This window comes from Telopea speciosissima, chromosome 9, assembly GCF_018873765.1.
Source record: "Telopea speciosissima isolate NSW1024214 ecotype Mountain lineage chromosome 9, Tspe_v1, whole genome shotgun sequence".
Taxonomy (NCBI): Eukaryota; Viridiplantae; Streptophyta; class Magnoliopsida; order Proteales; family Proteaceae; genus Telopea; species Telopea speciosissima.
In genome coordinates this window covers 32,295,376-32,312,908 of record NC_057924.1, presented here as the reverse complement: position 1 = coordinate 32,312,908, position 17,533 = coordinate 32,295,376, and the positions used below count along the sequence as shown (strand labels likewise).

Sequence of the window (17,533 nt, the reverse complement as noted above, 5' to 3'; positions counted from 1 at the left end):
GCATATCACGAAGAATGTTTCCCAAGAGTGTTGCAACATCGGCATTTGTGTTCACCGGAGGAGGTGCAGGCAAACCTTCCTCAGAAACATCACCGACGTCATCCCTAGGAGGGGAACGATTCCGGTTGCGAGTATTGACCATGTTTCAGCACCTGATTTCATTAGATGCTTCACATGTTAGTACAAGCAAGAGGGATAAACACAATTTAGAGGAAAGCCATAAAATTACATACGAAGTTATGTGTCCCAATACACGGAGGCAAAAGAGTCCTAAGGAGGAGGCTAAGCCCAAAATATAGGCCAATGGCTCTTTAGAACACGAGCGGATCCACGAGCAGATCATTTCCCCTGAGTCCGGTCGTGAGTCCGGTCGAAAATTTAAACTGGGCCGACCTTACGAGCGGATGCGGAACGTGAGTCCGCTCCTTCATCCGTTCTTAGGGTGTTCAAAGGCTGAGAGGGAAGGGGTCGAACGGATCAATGGGCGGATCCTTATGTCGTGGTTCTGTCCGTTCGTCCACTCAGCGCAGAAGATGAAAGGTCAGAGTCTAAAGGCTCAGCGGTTTCACGAGCGGATTCACGATAAGTGACTCCGGTCATGCGTCCGCTCGACAGATTTTAACAAAAACTGAAACCGCCCCATTCATTTTCATATATTTTGAAGGAGAGGTTAGGAGTGGAAGAGTAGAACAAGGGTGTCCAAGCTTCGTCCGCCCCACACTTCTTGCCCTCAAATCGTGGATTTGGCTCCTTCCACTTCAAATTTCACTCTCCCAATCTCAAGGTATGAACTTCCTTGTCCCATTTTGAACTTCTTGGATTTGTGGAGTTCTTTTCTAGGGTTTTTGTTTAAGTTCTTCATCCTTATGCTCCTATATTGTGTTGGGTTGATTGTGAATATATAAAGGCATCATGTTCTTGTTCTATTTGCTACCAATCCATGGTCAACATGTCTAATCATATATATTCCCATTGATTTGGGCTAGGGTTAGCCAAATCCTTCCAAAAACCGATTTTTCCCATTTGTTTTGATGGTTTGGTCTTTAAGGCATGGAACTTGATATCTATTCTCCCTACCTTACATAGGTTGGGCGCATAGAAATTTCAATTCCTCATAGAGTGTTGCCATTTCCCTTTTTTTTTTTTTTTTTAAATTTGGGATGATTTTCTATTTGTCTCTAAGGAGGAATATCTAATTTCTTGGTTGCATTTACGTACATTGCCCTTAAATCTCTCTATTTTATTGACATTGTCACAGTTTCTCTCACATTGTTCCTTATTTTGGTTCATGTGCAAAGTGTTTAGGTGAGAAAAGATGGCTCCCAAAACAAGGAGTAGCAAGGCTCCAACAGTTGCTGCAGCACCAGCACCGGCCCTAGACCCAGTACCCTTCGATGCCACCCTCTTCGTGTCTGTAGAGGCCGAAGCTTTATACACTCAGGTATTGTGGAAACGAAAGATCGAGACAAGTAGGGATGCCATCGTTGAAGAACTAGCGGCCTTTAAGGTAGGACCAAGGTTTGAGTACCTAGGGTGATCTAACATGTTGGTTCTACCCCGATACTACTATTCCAGGATGATTGGGCATTTCTATGCCAATTTAACAGTGGAGCAAGAAAACATAGAAATGCTCAGGATACATTCCTTTGTGAAGGGGTTCCACATCACCTTCAATAAGGTGGAGTTGGGGGCAATTTTAGGAATCAGCTCTATGGGTACCCGAGTATATCACCGACCTGCCAGGGATCCCTTGTCTTGTATGTCCTTGGCTGAGTATGAACACCTATACGAGACCATGACCAAAAATAAATACAAAAGTCGGGTGAACATGACCAAGTTTGGCTATTCCCAAAGGATTTTGACTATGATAGTCAAATCAAACCTAATGCCGGTAAAGGGTCATGCTACTGAGCCTTCTCTTATGGCCGCCACTCTAGGGTATTGTCTGTATCGGGGACAGCAGTTTAGTCTCCCTTTTGCCATTATCAAGCACATGGAGCAGGTACTTTTCAAATCCAGGATTGAGAAAACTCTTCCTTACGGGAGGCTTCTAACCCGCATCTTCCAACACTTTCAGATTGACCTAAATGATGAGCCACCTTGTGAAAGCTTTAAGGAGCCCTTTGGGAAAAACTCCCTAGCTCGCATGAAGATTGCTGTCACCACCAATAGTGATGGGGAGCCGGTGGTTCCTATAGGTGGAGAGGCTAGTGATGATGATGAGGAAGAAGAGCCCATACAGTACGCTGCCGGTGCCTCCAGTTCCGGGACTTCAGAGATGAGTGCAATTCTGGGTACCCTGAACCAGATGAACCTCAACATGACCCGGCTAAATTCAGACATGTTAGATGGCTTTGCAGGTGTCCATGGGCAATTTATATCATACAACCATCGCTTGGAGAGGATGGAGAAAGACATTCATGACATCAATGCATACCTCTACTATGATGGTGGTGATGACGAGGAGGAGGATGATGGTGGAATGGGGGACTAGACCCCAAGTCAGATGAAGTTCTGTTGGCCCTTTCTGATCTTAGCTCCTGTGTGTATGGAGGAAGTCTATGAACAATATTTCTATTTTGTTTCTCTTTTATTTCTTTTATGATCATGTGTATATATATAGTCCTACTGGCTAGCAACTTAACTTTCTATTTTGGGATCCTTTTTGTAGTTTGCTTGCCTCTACCGGGGTTTAAAGCAAAACTGGCTGGAGCGTAGGACTAAAATTAACATATATATATATATATATTCCATTAACTCCCATGTTCTCCTATTATGTGCTATGTTTCCGTGTTACTCCCTAGCTAGTCTTCTTCCTATGTTATACACACATTCCAATTATGCCTGTTACAAGCTTTTAATTAGACCATATGGTGTAGAGTAAATCGAGAGGCCTTGGTAAATCAGGTCCAGTGCAGAGCATCATGCTCTGATACCACGCTGTCACGCCCCTATCCCGAGCTTATGCCACAAGCACAGTCAAGAGGGTGATTAGGATGCACACGTCACCCCAAACCTACCAGGATCAACGACACAGTGTCCTGGCGCCTGATAAACACCCAAAGCCCCACCCAATAATTACATTGAGTAAAAAGGAAATACAATTCCAATAACTATCAGAGTCATGATAAGCGGAAGCATTAATTACATAAGTAGTTACAATATGTTCAGCCATCTAGGTGATAACATAATAATAGTATTGGCGCTGGCTGACTACGACATAACTACTCAAAACTATAATAAATTAATACAAAAAGGGTTCATAACAAGCTCGACGCCCCAAAAGAATCAAAAGATAGGGAGATATCCTTGAAAGTATCAGTGCCCATAGGCACAATCATCGCAAGGGCAACCATTGCCGTGTTCCTCTGACACGTAACTAGGTTCCTCTACACTAATACCATCATAATCTGTAGGCTGTACATCCAGGCCAGCCAAATAACCATTACCTGCATCAAAATCTTAAAAGTTGTGTACACAGAGGGTTAGCTCCATTGAGCCAGTGAGGGGAAAGGGGAGTGCACATACAAACAATCACAAATAGTCTATGATGCATGAAATGTTAAATTCATATTTTCCACCTAGCAAGTAATCTAAGTCATGGCGTATGCTACTGTGATAACTCGGGAGACACTGAGGGTCATTTATCCTATCGCCCCAGTGAAACCTCAATTATCACTAGGGACCTGCGCCGGTAGAAGCCATCATGACCACCTAGTGGCAGACCCCGATAGCCATCACTACCCCTGTCCTGGCCTCTCCCACCTCCACAGACCACAGGTGCTCAGACTATCCAACACCTAACCCCCTGTTGGCAAGGGTCGTAGCATAGGGAACAAGCATCCTAACCACAGTTATACTATATACAATTCCTATCGTCCCAAGAGGTATTCCGGGTGCATCGACGTACCACTCCATCCAGTACCCGGGTACTAGCACGGCACGACGCATACAGACCAGGATGGCAATCATGGAATCGTTATATTTATATAAAAGTAATGGGGTTCCGGTACCAGCATGATCGGCACCGAAATTCAATATCACAACATAAAACATCATGCTCACATGTCATCAATTCGTAATCACAGATTTCATATGCAAGATGTAATATTTTAAGAATGAGTATAAACATGGAAATCAATATTTAAATTTAATAAATGCATTCCTATAGATGTATATGCCAATCCCAAACATCACCCAAAGCCCACTCACTGATTGTTTGATTGTTGTTTGGTGAAGTTTGGTCAGGTGCACGCAACCCCGTATATAATCCAATGTCTGAGAATGCGTGGAAATAATGTTAGGAGTGTATAGATGGGTTCCACAAAAGATCCAACAAAAGAATGTGATTTGGGCCAAGACAGCAGGAACGGATGAAGGAACGGAGCCAGACGGGTGAATCCGGTCATGGATCCGCCCAGGCCTTGCCCAAAAAATATATGGAATGGACTCACGGGCAGATGCGGAAAGTGAGTCCGCTCGCAGATCCGTCCCAACCCTGAGACACGCCAGAGAACAATTTAGGATTCTGGGTTTCGAGCGGATTCATCTTAGGTGGGTCCGCTCGTAACTCCGCCCAAGGGGAAAGCCGTAATAGGCTGAACGGACTAATGAACGGATACACGACAATGAGTCTGGTCGTTCATCCACTGCTCCTCTTTTGCTCAGCAGAGAAGAGCAGCACCTCCAGCCCTTCATTTATGAACCCAGTAGGGTTTTGGGGTAGAGAAGGTGAGCTCAAACCTTCGTTGGAGGTCTACCATAAGAAGTCCAACGAGAATCACCTAGGGTTTTATGGATTTAGATCCATTCCCAAGGTTTCTTTCAAACCTATGCTAGGTTTAGAATGCTTAAACCGCATAGGGTCATTCAAAAATCATAAATGCACTAAAGAGGGGGAATAGAGGTTCAAAAGGGAGAAATCAATGAGGTTCCAAGAACTCTCAAGAGAACCCTCATGCTTGGGATCGATCCTCATAGGATTTCCAAACCTAGGAATGGAAGAGAGGAAGAGGTAGGTGAAGTCATTACCTTAAGGTTGAACCAATCGATGTTCACCACCTCCACAGCCTCTCAAGTCCCTTCTTCTCCAAGCCTTCAATGCTATTTCAGCTCCACGGTTTGAGTAGGTAGAGAAGTGAATGGGTTTGAGAGATTAAGTCTTAGGTTTAATACTAATCTCCCACCTTAGGGCTTGTTTGGTTTAAGGCTTAAAGAGTTAAAACTTATTAAAAAGGTTTACTTAGCCTATGGGTCCACCCAAAGGCAACCTACAACCCAAGGAGAGACAAGGATGAGGCCACCCTCGTCCAGGAGGCTGAACTAAAGTGTCTGAGGTGCGAGGTGTGGGTCCCTCACCAAGAAAACACACAAAACCCTGAGACAGCACGGGCGGACTAACGATCGGATGCAGTGCTATTGAGTATGTTCGTGCGTCCGTTGCTGCTGTAAGGGCAGAAACATAAGGGAAAAGGGTTGGGCTTTGACCCACGCTTCGGGGTCGACTAGAGTAAGACTCAGTATTATTTACAAGATTAAATCTTACCCCTGGATCGTCACGACATGCCCTTCGTGATCCCGAACAACTTCCCGATCGGAATACTAAGTTCATCTCCAAAGGAGGTATCTAACTGCCGGGACACAGGGTAAGCCTTTCGATACTCCTCACTTTGCGGACTCGTGCTGGGAGGATGATCGACGAAATCACCATCGATAAATCTTCCCCACTGTCGGTTTAGGAACCTCTCCTCCATAGGCAGACCCGTGATGTGGTCAATGATCTTGTGACTAGGTTTGACCACAAACGAATACAGCTCACCAGCATACACGACAGCAGAATCTACACGTGACGAGAGAGAAAACATTATTAAATAATAATTTCGGGCGCGGGTGTAATAGTTACGTTCCCCTTGCTACAACCCTTACCAACAGGGGTATAGGTGTTGGGTAACTAAGGCTCCCTGTGTGCTTGAGGAGTGATACGAGGCCAAGTCAGGGATGATCATTGGTTATTGGGGTTTCATCGTGGTGATAAGATAAGTGATCCATGATGTTTCCCAAGTTTTTGCAGTAGTAAGAACCTAGTGACTTAGACATGTTTGCTAGGTGGCTAATATTGTTAATTAATTCATGCATCATGGACTATGTGTTATTGTTTGCATGTTCCCCATCCCCTCACTGGGCTCAATGGAGCTTACCCCTCTTTGCACAACCTTTTTAGATGCGTTGCAGGTGATGTTTTGGTGGAAATCTTTGTGACTCTTTCTCTGGGATATGTTTTGCTCAGTGTTGTTGACGTACAATCGGTGACTTATATCTATGATGTTGATTGGATGTTGATGACTGTGCCAATGGGGCACTTGGATCGAGACACTTATTTCTTTATTCCTTTTTAGTTTCATCATTTGTATAGTATAAACTCTCTAATAATTACTGTTGTTCTTAGTTTTATTTAACCTCTTGAGAAAGGATGTAATATATTATTTGTCTATCACATAGACTTTTGAACGCTTTTATTACTGTAAACGCTTCCATTCTTTTGCATCTACATTTACTTTTATTGTAAATGTATTTCTTCCCGCACTCTGATGTACATATGAGTTGTATTGAGTTGACTGTGATTCGAGCCACTGCATCGAGATCTTGGCGGTGTGGGGTGACACGTGTCATCCTAATCATACCCCCCTTTTATTGTATTTTATCTTTTTTTTGGGATGGGGGTGTAACAATAATATTCTAATGCTTTTATGAATATTATAATAGTATTTGAATAATTATGAGTATTTTATTGCTTGATATTCTATTTTAGTATTATATTAGTGGATTGTGTAATGTTCTAGATTATTATAATGTGAAGAGAATTATTTTTTTTTCTACTAAAAAAAAAATGAAGAGCATTATTTTAATATTTTTAATATAAGTTATATGAATTATGAGTTTTTTATTTTTTTGGGTGAATAAATATGTATTACCTTACCCCGGGGGGGCAGGGAGAAAGAGAAAGGAATATACAAGGGAGGAAAGGGGGGAGGGGAGAAAACAAAAGCCTACCTACACAGAGGTGGAAATAAAAAGAGAGGCCAGATCAAGACAATAAAGACTGCAATGTGCCTATTCCTAGGGGTGTCTCTGATAGCGCGAAGAGGGATAAGGCTGAGCTTGGAAAAGACATCAAAGGAGATGGCTTTCCAAATTAGATCGAAAGATCGAGAGTTGGAAGTCCATCTCCTAATGTTACGCTCCATCCAGATGTGGTGTAGAGCAGCTCCAAAGATCAGCTTGCCGATGGTGTCACAGATCGAAGTCCTTGAGAAGGACTTAGCCATCCAGGGCCATTCTCTACCAAATGGGAGGGGTCTTCTGCTACGGTGCCAAATGGATGAAAGGGCTTTTTTTCCAGATGGTAGGGGTGAAAGGGCAGTCAAAGAAGAGGTGGGGGATGTCTTCAAGACCGTTCCAGCAAAGGGAGCAGGTAGGGGAAACATGGATGTGACGGTGAATAAGGAAGGCTTGGGTTGGGAGGCAAAGGTGGAGGGCTCTCCAGTTTTATATTATATAATATACTATGGTGTATGTATGTGTATATATATGATTGATATAACATATAGTTTGTAATTGTATAATACACTAAGTGAATAGTGAAGTAGGTGTGAATAGTCAAGTAGGAGGTGGTTTGGTTTGGTTTGGTTTGGCTTGATCTGGTCTGGTCTGGTCTGGTTTGGTCTGGCTGAACCAAGTGGTTCAAATATGGATAACTATTGGTTTGTTTGGATTATGGAGATTCAAAGAGGAGCAGCCACATGGTTAAGAGGAGGAGGTGGCTGATATGTGGCAGCCACAAGGAGAAGGAGGTGGTGGCAAAGTCGGCCCAACCACCTAGCATGGGAAGTAGGAGGTGGCTTGGGACTTCAGCCACATAAGGGGAATAGGTGTCTTGAGTTGGGATAGAGGTTTGACTATGATAAGGTAGTTTAATTAATTAGATTGGTGGTTAATGTTAATTGAGTGAGTTATATGTTTGATTAGTTAATAAATCAGTAATTAGACATGGGTTTAAGTGAACGATTAGGAAATTAGATATAAGGGTATGATTGAATAAAAGAAAGGGGATTAGATACTCACAAACCAGAACCGATTCTGGACTGGAGAAAAAGAAGAAAGAAAGAAGAAAAAGAAGAGGAAAAATAAGAAGAAAGGAAGAGGATGAGAAGCTGAAGTTCAGATGTGTTGTTGGAGTTGCTGGAACTTATAGAAGAAAGAAGAAAAAGAAGAAGGAAGTAGAGGAAGCTGGAGTTCAGATTTTAAAAGGGTTTGCTGCTGGATTCCTAAATTGAAAGGAGAACTGGGCTTTATGTTGCTAGAGTTCTGATTTGAAAGAAGGGATTGAAAGAAAAGAAGAAGACAGTAAGAAGGATGGGAAGATAAAAGAAAGAAAAAGGGAACAGGGACTGCTGGACAACATGATTAAGAGAGGTCAATGATTTTCTTGGTTCCTGAATCATTGAATTTCAAGAGGTCACTATGATTCAAGAAGGGTTCAAGTGAACTTATCAAGGACTAGAAAGAATTGGGAAATGGTAGGTGCATTTGTAAATGCTATGTGATGGATCTGTGTTGCTGGGATTTTAGAATGATGAAGAATTACCTAAAGATTGAGAGAAGGAGAGAACAGTGCTGCTGGAACTGTTAAGAAATTGAGGAAGGGCAAAGGTTGAGCATGATATCCTATTAAAGAATTGGGTTTTCAGATTGATGAAAGTGAGTTGGGGTAGAGATATAGAGTTGCTGTAAATAAACCTCCAAGGTCTCTCCTCTACTTCTCTCTCTTCCTTCTTTCTCTCCCACGATTCTGGTAGGTGGACTGAAGTAAAGGCCAGTGAATGGCCAGAACTTTCTATTTATAGACTCAGGGTTAGTTAGGGTCTGTTTGGTTAGGTTATAAAAGTCAAAACTCATTTAAAGTTTAAGCTGAGTATTGTGGGCCCACCAACATGACCCCACATAAAAAGGAAAGTTGTGGATGGGGTCCACAGTGTACGGGAACACCAAACTTTTGCATAATTCACGAGGCAAGTGGGTTCTATCGAGATACACATCACTTAGGGCATTTTTAGCCTGGGCGGTTGCAAGGGCAGTTTTGACAGCAGTTGCATCCACATGAAAAACCGTCCATGCTAAAAAGGGTTGTTTAGACTACAAACACTTCCGGTCCTTGGCCCACACTTCAAGGATTTCAAAGGATGCATGTATACATGATATATACGGATTGAAAGCTCACCTTTGTGTAGTCTGCTCGCCCATCAAGGTGTGTCTTCGCAGATCCCAAAGAGCTTTCTCACCTCGATGCTTACTTCACTAGGGCATGAAGTGTCGATGTGACAAGACACCGGGTGCTCCCTTCGGAACTCCTCGCTCCCAGGACTTCTACTAGGATGGTAGTCGGTGAAATCATCATCGACAAACTTTCCCCACTCCCGGTTGAGGAATCTATCCTCGGCTGCCAATCCCGTGAATTGATCGATGATCTTGTGGGTCGGTTTGACGACCCTCGCAAACAACTCACTGGCATAGACTTCAGCTCCATCTACAAGACACATGGGATTATAATATAATATTAGTGTCTTGGCTGCGGGTATAACACCTGCAACCCTAGATTCAAGATATTTCCCATTGCTAATTACAATCTTATTTTATTTTTTTGAAACGATTTGTTTATCCGACCCCATTTAGTTGGGATAAGGCTGAGTTGTTGTTGTTGATCTTGATGAGTTATATATAATGGAAACTTTCTTTAAAAGATTGGGAGGAGTGAGGAATTGGGAGGTTAAAAGATTTACTGAATTTTTGACCATCAAGATACTTGCAAGTAATGGTTCTGGTCACACCCCGTTTTTTTATCCATTTATTTAGCTTCATGTTATATAAAAATGCAATTTTATTTTGTAGGCTGGAGACTCCAAGCATCAAACTTCTTGGCATTATATTAATCATCTCCTTTGGAATTCTATTGACAGGTTTTTTTCTCCTTCATTGCATTCATTTATTCCATATTGGTTATTTCTAACTTTAATTTTCCATTCAATAAATGCCTCTTGTTTTGGTTTGGAAGCTATAGTAATTCTTGATATTATGGTATTAAAATAAAAATATTATAAATAACCTTTTTCCCCTCTTACTTTTTGCTTTATTACTTAGTACAATAAATATTATCTGGTGTGCGTGCATGTTTTCTCCTATATCCCCAGTGTGTGTCAATAACTTCTGAGGTTTAACGAGGTTGTTGTATATAACACACTTAATTCATATTGTAGTTATGTAACATCCTTTTTTTTTCAGGGGTATGTCAAGTTAAAGAAACATTATAATCTAATCTTGCTTTCTTTTTAGTACTATAACCATTGTTTTTTTGTATCAATGATCATTAAATGCTGGCTAAATGACTTGTACATTTGAAATTAAAATTTGTTATAAAATAAAGAGTTTGTCTGGTTGACACCTCTTAAGGTATCATAATAAAATTGTATCCTTACTTCTCTTCACACCCACTCATATTTGGCGTAAATTTTGTAATTATACTTTTAATAACCCAAATGCTTTCTAAATGTATGAAATGTGGAACGATGGGTAACTCAACCCTTAACACATTCCATCACACGAACCTGTTGATATCTCTGAGTTCAGGGTTCCGACGCTAGTGTATGCCCACGGAGGTGGAGAATAAACTTAGGCCTGGTGGAGAAGATTGTCTGTAGAGAGAGAAACCATTATGAAGGATGGAGTACCTGTTCTTGGCACATAAAAGGGAGGAGGGAGGGGATTGAATCCCTTGCTTTTCACATAAAAGAAGGTGATGCTGTTAAATCATCTAAATAAAATGGCGGTAATTGCTTGAGGAGAGTAGATTTCTCTCCCCTATAGTGATTCACTTACTTGCCTTATAAGGGGAAATTACATACATTCCCCCCATGCTAACATAAGATAGCGAAGGGAGGTAAAAAGTTAAAAACACAATACAAAATAATAAACTAGAACCCAAAGTACACTTAGTACATAAACTCTAATACTCCCCCACAAGCTGGAGAATAAATGCCATACATTCCTAGCTTTCATAGAAGTGTACTGAACTAGTGAGAGATAAGCCCTTTGGTGAAGATATCTGCCAACTGGTCGCCTGTCCTCACAAATGGGGTGCAAATAGCTAGAGTCAATCTTCTCCTTAATGAAATGTAGGTCCACTCAATATGCTTTGTTGCACGAGAATGTGAGCTATATTTATAGCAGCCTTGTTATCATAATAGAGCCGCATAGGTGCCTGCCTTAGTATCAAATCCCAATTCTTGGACCAACTTTTCAACTATAGGAGTTCACATACTCCATGAGCCATAGCCCTTAATTCTGCCTTTGCACTTGATCGAGCCACAATAAGCGTTTTATTGCTCCTCCATATGACCAGGTTGCTACCCACAAATGTACAATAGCCTGATGTTGACCGTCTGTCTGAAACTAAACCAGCCCAATCAACATCAGTGTAGCCTTCTATCCTCAAATGGTTGTGCCAGGCATGTAATACCCCTTTTCCTGGGGTAGACTTCAAGTTCTTGAGGATGCGTGCGGTATAAACATCCAAGTGCCCACTCTTGGATGCATGCATAAACTAACTCACTACCCCAACTGCGTAGGTGATATTGGGCGAGTCAGAGGGATAGATCAGCTTCCCAACTAGTCTTTGGTACTTCCCTGCATCAATAGGGGATTGACCACAATCTTCTCCTAACTTGTGATTGATGTAGATCAAAGCATGAACAACAGGACAAATATAGAATTTAGAAAAAAAGTTCTTGTTCACATGATCAGTACCCGAATTACTGTTCACAAGGTATTGTCCACATGAACAATATTGTGGGTCCATAGGCCTTAAATGAAGAAGGAAGCCCAAGGGAGAGAGTGAGATCCAAACTATACATTCTTCTTCCCCTTCTCTATTGTTCTGTTTTGTTCTTACTTTCTATAATATTGTGCTATGAGTTAATCTTCATCTAAGATACAATCATAGCTTCATTGTTGCGGCTGTTTAGAAGATCTATAAACTGGAAAATACTACTGATTTGTTCATCATTCAACTAGAGATCATTGTTGCTGAAACCTACTATTTGCGTATCATCGATCCTACTATAGAGTGGTTCTTAGTTGAACTAGCTTCTACATTATTTTGTATCAGAGCCTATCACCTCCTATCTGGGTTGATGTTAATTCAAGGAAGATGAAGTCAGAAGTTCCTTACTATGCTGGATAGAGGCCAGAGGGATCTATTATTCTTCCTTGATTGGTTGGATTCTCTAGAGGAATATTTTGACTGGTACAACCCAACAGAGGGGCGGAAGCTTAGGTTTGTTTACTCCTGATTGACTGGTCATGGTAGATAATGGTGGAAACTCTATGAAGAGAGACTTAGTGATGTAGGGGAAACACTAGGGACTAGGGGTCCTACAAGGGCTGGTTGGGTAGGTTGGACTAAAGGTAATATCCTAGGGCAAAGTTATGAAGATGGACTAGCAGCAACATATCAAAATGATTAACATGAAGTTAAAACAGGTTATTGGGTTAGATGAGCTTTTGGGGAGCTACAGTAATTACAAGCTTAGCTAGCGCCATACCTGTAGTAGGAGATACCATAGTGACTTGGCTTTGTGGTGGTTTCTCCGTGGACAATGCCACCTTAAATCGTTTTTTTAGTCTCCATCATTTACTCCTCCTTAATTTAGTACCCGCCAGTCGTCTTCATCTGGCCGCATTGCATCAATATGGATCAAATAATCCATTGGGATACTTGTGGAGTCTTTCTCAGTAGGCGTGCTTTCAACTGGGCCACCATAAAAGAGTAATAAACAATCAAAATCCTAATGAGTAGCTGAAGTAGCTAAAATTACAAAAGATGCCATTTTATATTCTATGTTCATTTCCCAGACCCTGTAGTAGTGGGATCGTCGTCCACTGGGACGCTCTTTTATTCATTTCCATTGGATGGCATTTAGATATTTTTATTAAAACCTTGATTTAGAGTTTGAGCCACTTCCCTTTTTTTGGGCTAAAATTTGACCATTGAGATGTATGTGGGATCCTCTATCACATGACTAACCCATGTAATGCCAAGTGGAAAATAGTGAAGCGTTATACTTCACTAGGCATTGTGACACCTAGAAGAACCCTTTAAACACAAAGATAACTCAAAACTGGAATATGATGAATCTGTGAACCAAAATCTGGCCAAATTACCATCCAATATCTGAACAAATACTTTAAATATGTGGGAGGGCGGAGGGGGGGGGGGGGGGGGCTCGGCACGCCTTCACCCGGAGCTAGAAGTTGAATAGCACATCCATGTGGCAGTTCGGGTGGGGCTGATATTTTGTGTATAGGTGGACCCCAAGTTCCTCTGTTCACTTGTCAAGTTTCACTCCGATCTGAGTTTGCCAAGTGGAAAAACAAGGTATTGAAAAAATCAAGGATTACCAAGGGACTACAGTTTTGTGCGTGGAAATACATGGGAGGGTATAGGACTACATATGAGATTTGATCTCTAATTTGACATGTGGCCAATCCACATTATTTTCTCTACATTCAATAGTTCGATTTCCAGATCCCCCTTCCACGTGGCAAAAAACACATTGCATGCTGATCTACTTCCGGTGAGGGCATGCTGGAATCTTTTTGCCTTTAAATATACCCACCTGACAGGTAGGGCAAGGAGATATTCTATATAAGCCCAATGGGCTTAGTTCTTAAGCCATTCCATCCGTTGTTTATTGTATGTTGGGGGGGTGTTCAGTTCGACTTTTACTGCTCTGTTGGGGCTCTACCTGGGAATAAACTCCCAGTGTTCCAGTTTACTAATTCTGCTAGATAAGAGGTTTACCTTCTAAAAAGAGAGAAATAATGTGTCTTTATTTTTTGTGTACGTAATATGGTAGTTGGGTAAGTCTGTTAGTGTCTCGTACAAGTCTTGGAAGTGCATTGAAGGGCATTACAACATCCTCTAATTCACCAGGGGGGGGGGGGGAAGGTGGTTCCAATGGTGTATACAATGATCAAACTATGAGTTCCGTGGTAAACCAGTTTCTGTCCCCCCTCCATTATACCCATTTATATTCCTTCAAAAAGATTAAAGGCCATACTCTTTCCTTGTGGTGAAAACCTTGTATCAAATTTCCTTTTGATGTTTTGTTTCTTCCCACTCCAGATATGTTGAAAATCAAACTCTTTTAGAGTTTTCATTCTTAAAGAAAAGAAATATGAAACTAGTAAAGTTGTTCTGACAAATTTGAATTGAATCTCCACTTCCTTCTTGTGGTATTTCAACTTCAGATTCTGTTTTCTTCATTGGAATTTTCTTGAACTGTCTTTGGCACTTGGCTTTTATCATTTCGTATGTAAACTCCTGGCATATGAAGGACACTGTTTTTTTTTACTCTTGAAGTCTATCGTTAGAGTATAGAATCCTACAAATGATGTGATACTCAGAGCAAGAGTGTTCACAATCTTGATCATATACACTTTCTTATTGAGAAGAAGCCTTCTCGATTGTCCTCCTCTCTCACCTTCCTGTTTTTGTTTGCTCTCTTTTCTTCTAATTTTTTGTTCTGGCAGCGTTGAAGTTGTTACGTGTTACCAGATTAGATAGATCATCTTTTTTTTTTCCCACTCTGAACCATAAAGTACTGCTTCAGTTGTGCTACATGTTTTGTGCCTAGTTTATGTTAATTTGCATGCTGTCTGGATAGATGAATTCTTTCCTTATTGTTGCTGATTTATTCTAAAAGCCTACTTGATGTGCTTATCAAGCATGCCTGATACCTTCATTGCCTTGTTGATGTGGCTTGACTGACTCAAATTTATCTGGCAGTTGCAAGGGAGACAGAATTTGAACTATGGGGTTTCATTTTTGTCATGCTTGCTGCTGTTATGTCTGGCTTTCGATGGTCCATGACTCAGATTCTTTTGCAGGTATCAATGTTCCGGCTCTCTCCATCCATCTCTCTAATCTCAAATATCCCTGTCAGATTTTATCATTTTCTCTATTTCATGTTTTGGTATGGAACCTGACATTTCATTGTGTCTGTGCTCACTACTAATTGAAATTCGGCATGAAGAGAGAGGCCTATGGTAAGCAGTTGATTCTGCATCCTTTAATGTCCGTTATACATGTTCAATGACTCTTGAAAGGAAAGTACTGGGTGATGCATGCATGTGCCTATTGGTTCACCATTGTGAACGCATGTCTGTGGAAATCTAGTTTTCACAATTTTCAACTCAGACTGGACCTTTTGTTATCAAAGGATAATATGAACTCTCTTTAATATTTTTTTATTAATTAAAAAATGTACATTCAAGAGGGCGGGCCTTGGTGCAATGGTAAGGTTGCTCCATTGTGACCAAGTAGTCAAGGGTTCGAGTCTGGAAACAGCCTCTCTGTGAAAACAGGGGTAAGGCTGCATACATTATGACCCTCCCCACCCCGCAGTGGCAGGAGCCTCGTGCACTGGGTACGCCCTTTTTTTCACAAATTGTACATTCAGTAGAATGTAATTTCAACAGGAAAAATTCATAAGTGGCTTCTATTTGGGTATTTCAGGTTTAAAGAATCCCCTTACGTTGATGAGCTATGTGACTCCAGTTATGGCTGTATCAACTGCTCTACTCTCTCTTGTAATGGATCCCTGGGATGAGTTCAAAAAGAATAATTACTTCAATAATTCATGGCATGTTCTTCGGAGCACCTTGCTAATGCTTTTTGGTGGAACCCTTGCCTATTTTATGGTAATAGTTTGGTGTTGGTATTCTTTTCCTCCTATTGTGAGTGACTGAATGTTAACCACCATGATTTGGATAAGTATAATTTACAGTTCTGGAGTTTCTGCAGATTATTAATGGGTTTTATCATTTTGAAAACTCATTTTAAAATTTCTGCCCTCAGGGTGATACTGTATCATCTTTAAAGCTTATCTCTTAAGTTCTTTGCTGTACATTCCCTGTCTTCCTTTTGCAGGTTTTGACAGAATATATACTTGTCTCAGTAACCAGTGCAGTGACTGTAACGATTGCAGGGGTTGTTAAAGAGGCTGTTACCATCTTGGTATGACTTGTCTTTTAGTTATTTTCATGCTTTTTGATGTTCTACAATGTGCTGGCAGTTTTTATTGTTGTAATATGGGTACAAGGGTAGAATTGTCTTATAGGGGTATTTTGGTCTTGTACTCATTCTAGATGTTCTCCTCCATATTATAAATAAATTTGGCCTATGTCCCATTAGGCACAAGTCATATTCACCAAACCCACATTGTATCAGAGCAGATCTGATTAGCATTGCACATAATCCGGTACAGCATGCTCGAACCAAGCATGTTGAGGTTGATAGGCATTTCATCAAGGAAAAATTAGAAGAAGGCCTTATTTGTGTTCCTTACGTGAAGTCTGCTCATCAGCTTGCTGATATGTTCACCAAGGGACTGCCTGGAAAGGTCTTTCATCCTAGTTTAGTCAAGTTGGGCATGAGTGACTTTTTTGCTCCAAGCCTCCAACTTGAGGGGGAGTGTTAAATAAGGTGCACCAGAATACCGTGGGGGTATTCTGGTCTTTTACAGCTTTATTTTTATTTCTTCATGTATTCCTAGCTATGTTGGTTATGCTAGGGCTATTTTTGTCTTTTGGTTGTACTACCTCATATTATAAATATAAGGCTTGACTGATCTCATCGATCATTCAAGTATTCTCTCAAATTCTGTCTTTTATCACAATTAATTATAAATGCCTCCCAATACCTGATGTAGGGTGACTAGGGGATAATCAATTTTTTTTTTTGGGGGTGGGGGGGTGTGGTGGTGGTGATGATGGTGTTTTACTTATAATGAAGCAAGAACAGTTAAGTTTTATTCTGGGTACTTTTCTTGGATCAATTTTGAGAGGAGTGGTATCCACCTAGTAACGAAGGAAGATTCTCTCTACTAGGAAACTAATCTTCCTATTTCTCATTATTGCACTTTCAGGTTGCAGTGTTTTATTTCCACAATCAGTTTACCTGGTTGAAAGGGATTGGACTCGTTACAATCATGGTTGGTGTTAGTTTATTCAACTGGTTCAAGTAAGTTATCATCTCACAAATCGCTATGCTAAATATTTTTTTCTTTTTTATCTGCAATAACAGAACCTCATTTTATTTCTTTACTAGAATTCGACAACTACATAAACCAATAAGCAATTACAACTTGTGTACTACCTTGAACTTTTTGGTAGCAAGAGTCCAGTCCATCAAATACTTACCAATTTCAGAAAATATCTTGGAAAGCTATCTTGACGTTATTTACATTGTGCTCACGGGTGCTTGGACTATAAATTGGACAGGTTACTCTGCTGGCACAGCTCTCAGCTTGTGAATGCTGATCTGTTTTATTAAGAGTGAACCATAGTTATCAAGGCGGGAAGACGACCATGGCGTTTTAGAGGGTAAAAAAGCAAGGCGACACCGCCATGGCAGCAAGGC

At 41.0% G+C, this 17,533-nt stretch overlaps 1 protein-coding gene across 4 annotated transcripts in view; it reads left to right on the top strand.

Annotated features, from left to right (window-relative positions):
• LOC122640902 (probable sugar phosphate/phosphate translocator At1g06470) overlaps positions 1 to 17,533 on the top strand; it is an 84,866-nt gene that overhangs the window by 37,723 nt on the left and 29,610 nt on the right. For all 4 annotated transcript variants that reach the window (XM_043834187.1, XM_043834185.1, XM_043834186.1 and 1 more), the window contains 6 exons: positions 9,946 to 10,013; positions 14,900 to 15,000; positions 15,147 to 15,159; positions 15,629 to 15,813; positions 16,043 to 16,129; positions 17,040 to 17,134. In XM_043834187.1, coding sequence (XP_043690122.1) covers positions 9,946 to 10,013; positions 14,900 to 15,000; positions 15,147 to 15,159; positions 15,629 to 15,813; positions 16,043 to 16,129; positions 17,040 to 17,134 — 549 coding nt within the window. The remainder of the gene's footprint in view (positions 1 to 9,945; positions 10,014 to 14,899; positions 15,001 to 15,146; positions 15,160 to 15,628; positions 15,814 to 16,042; positions 16,130 to 17,039; positions 17,135 to 17,533) is intronic.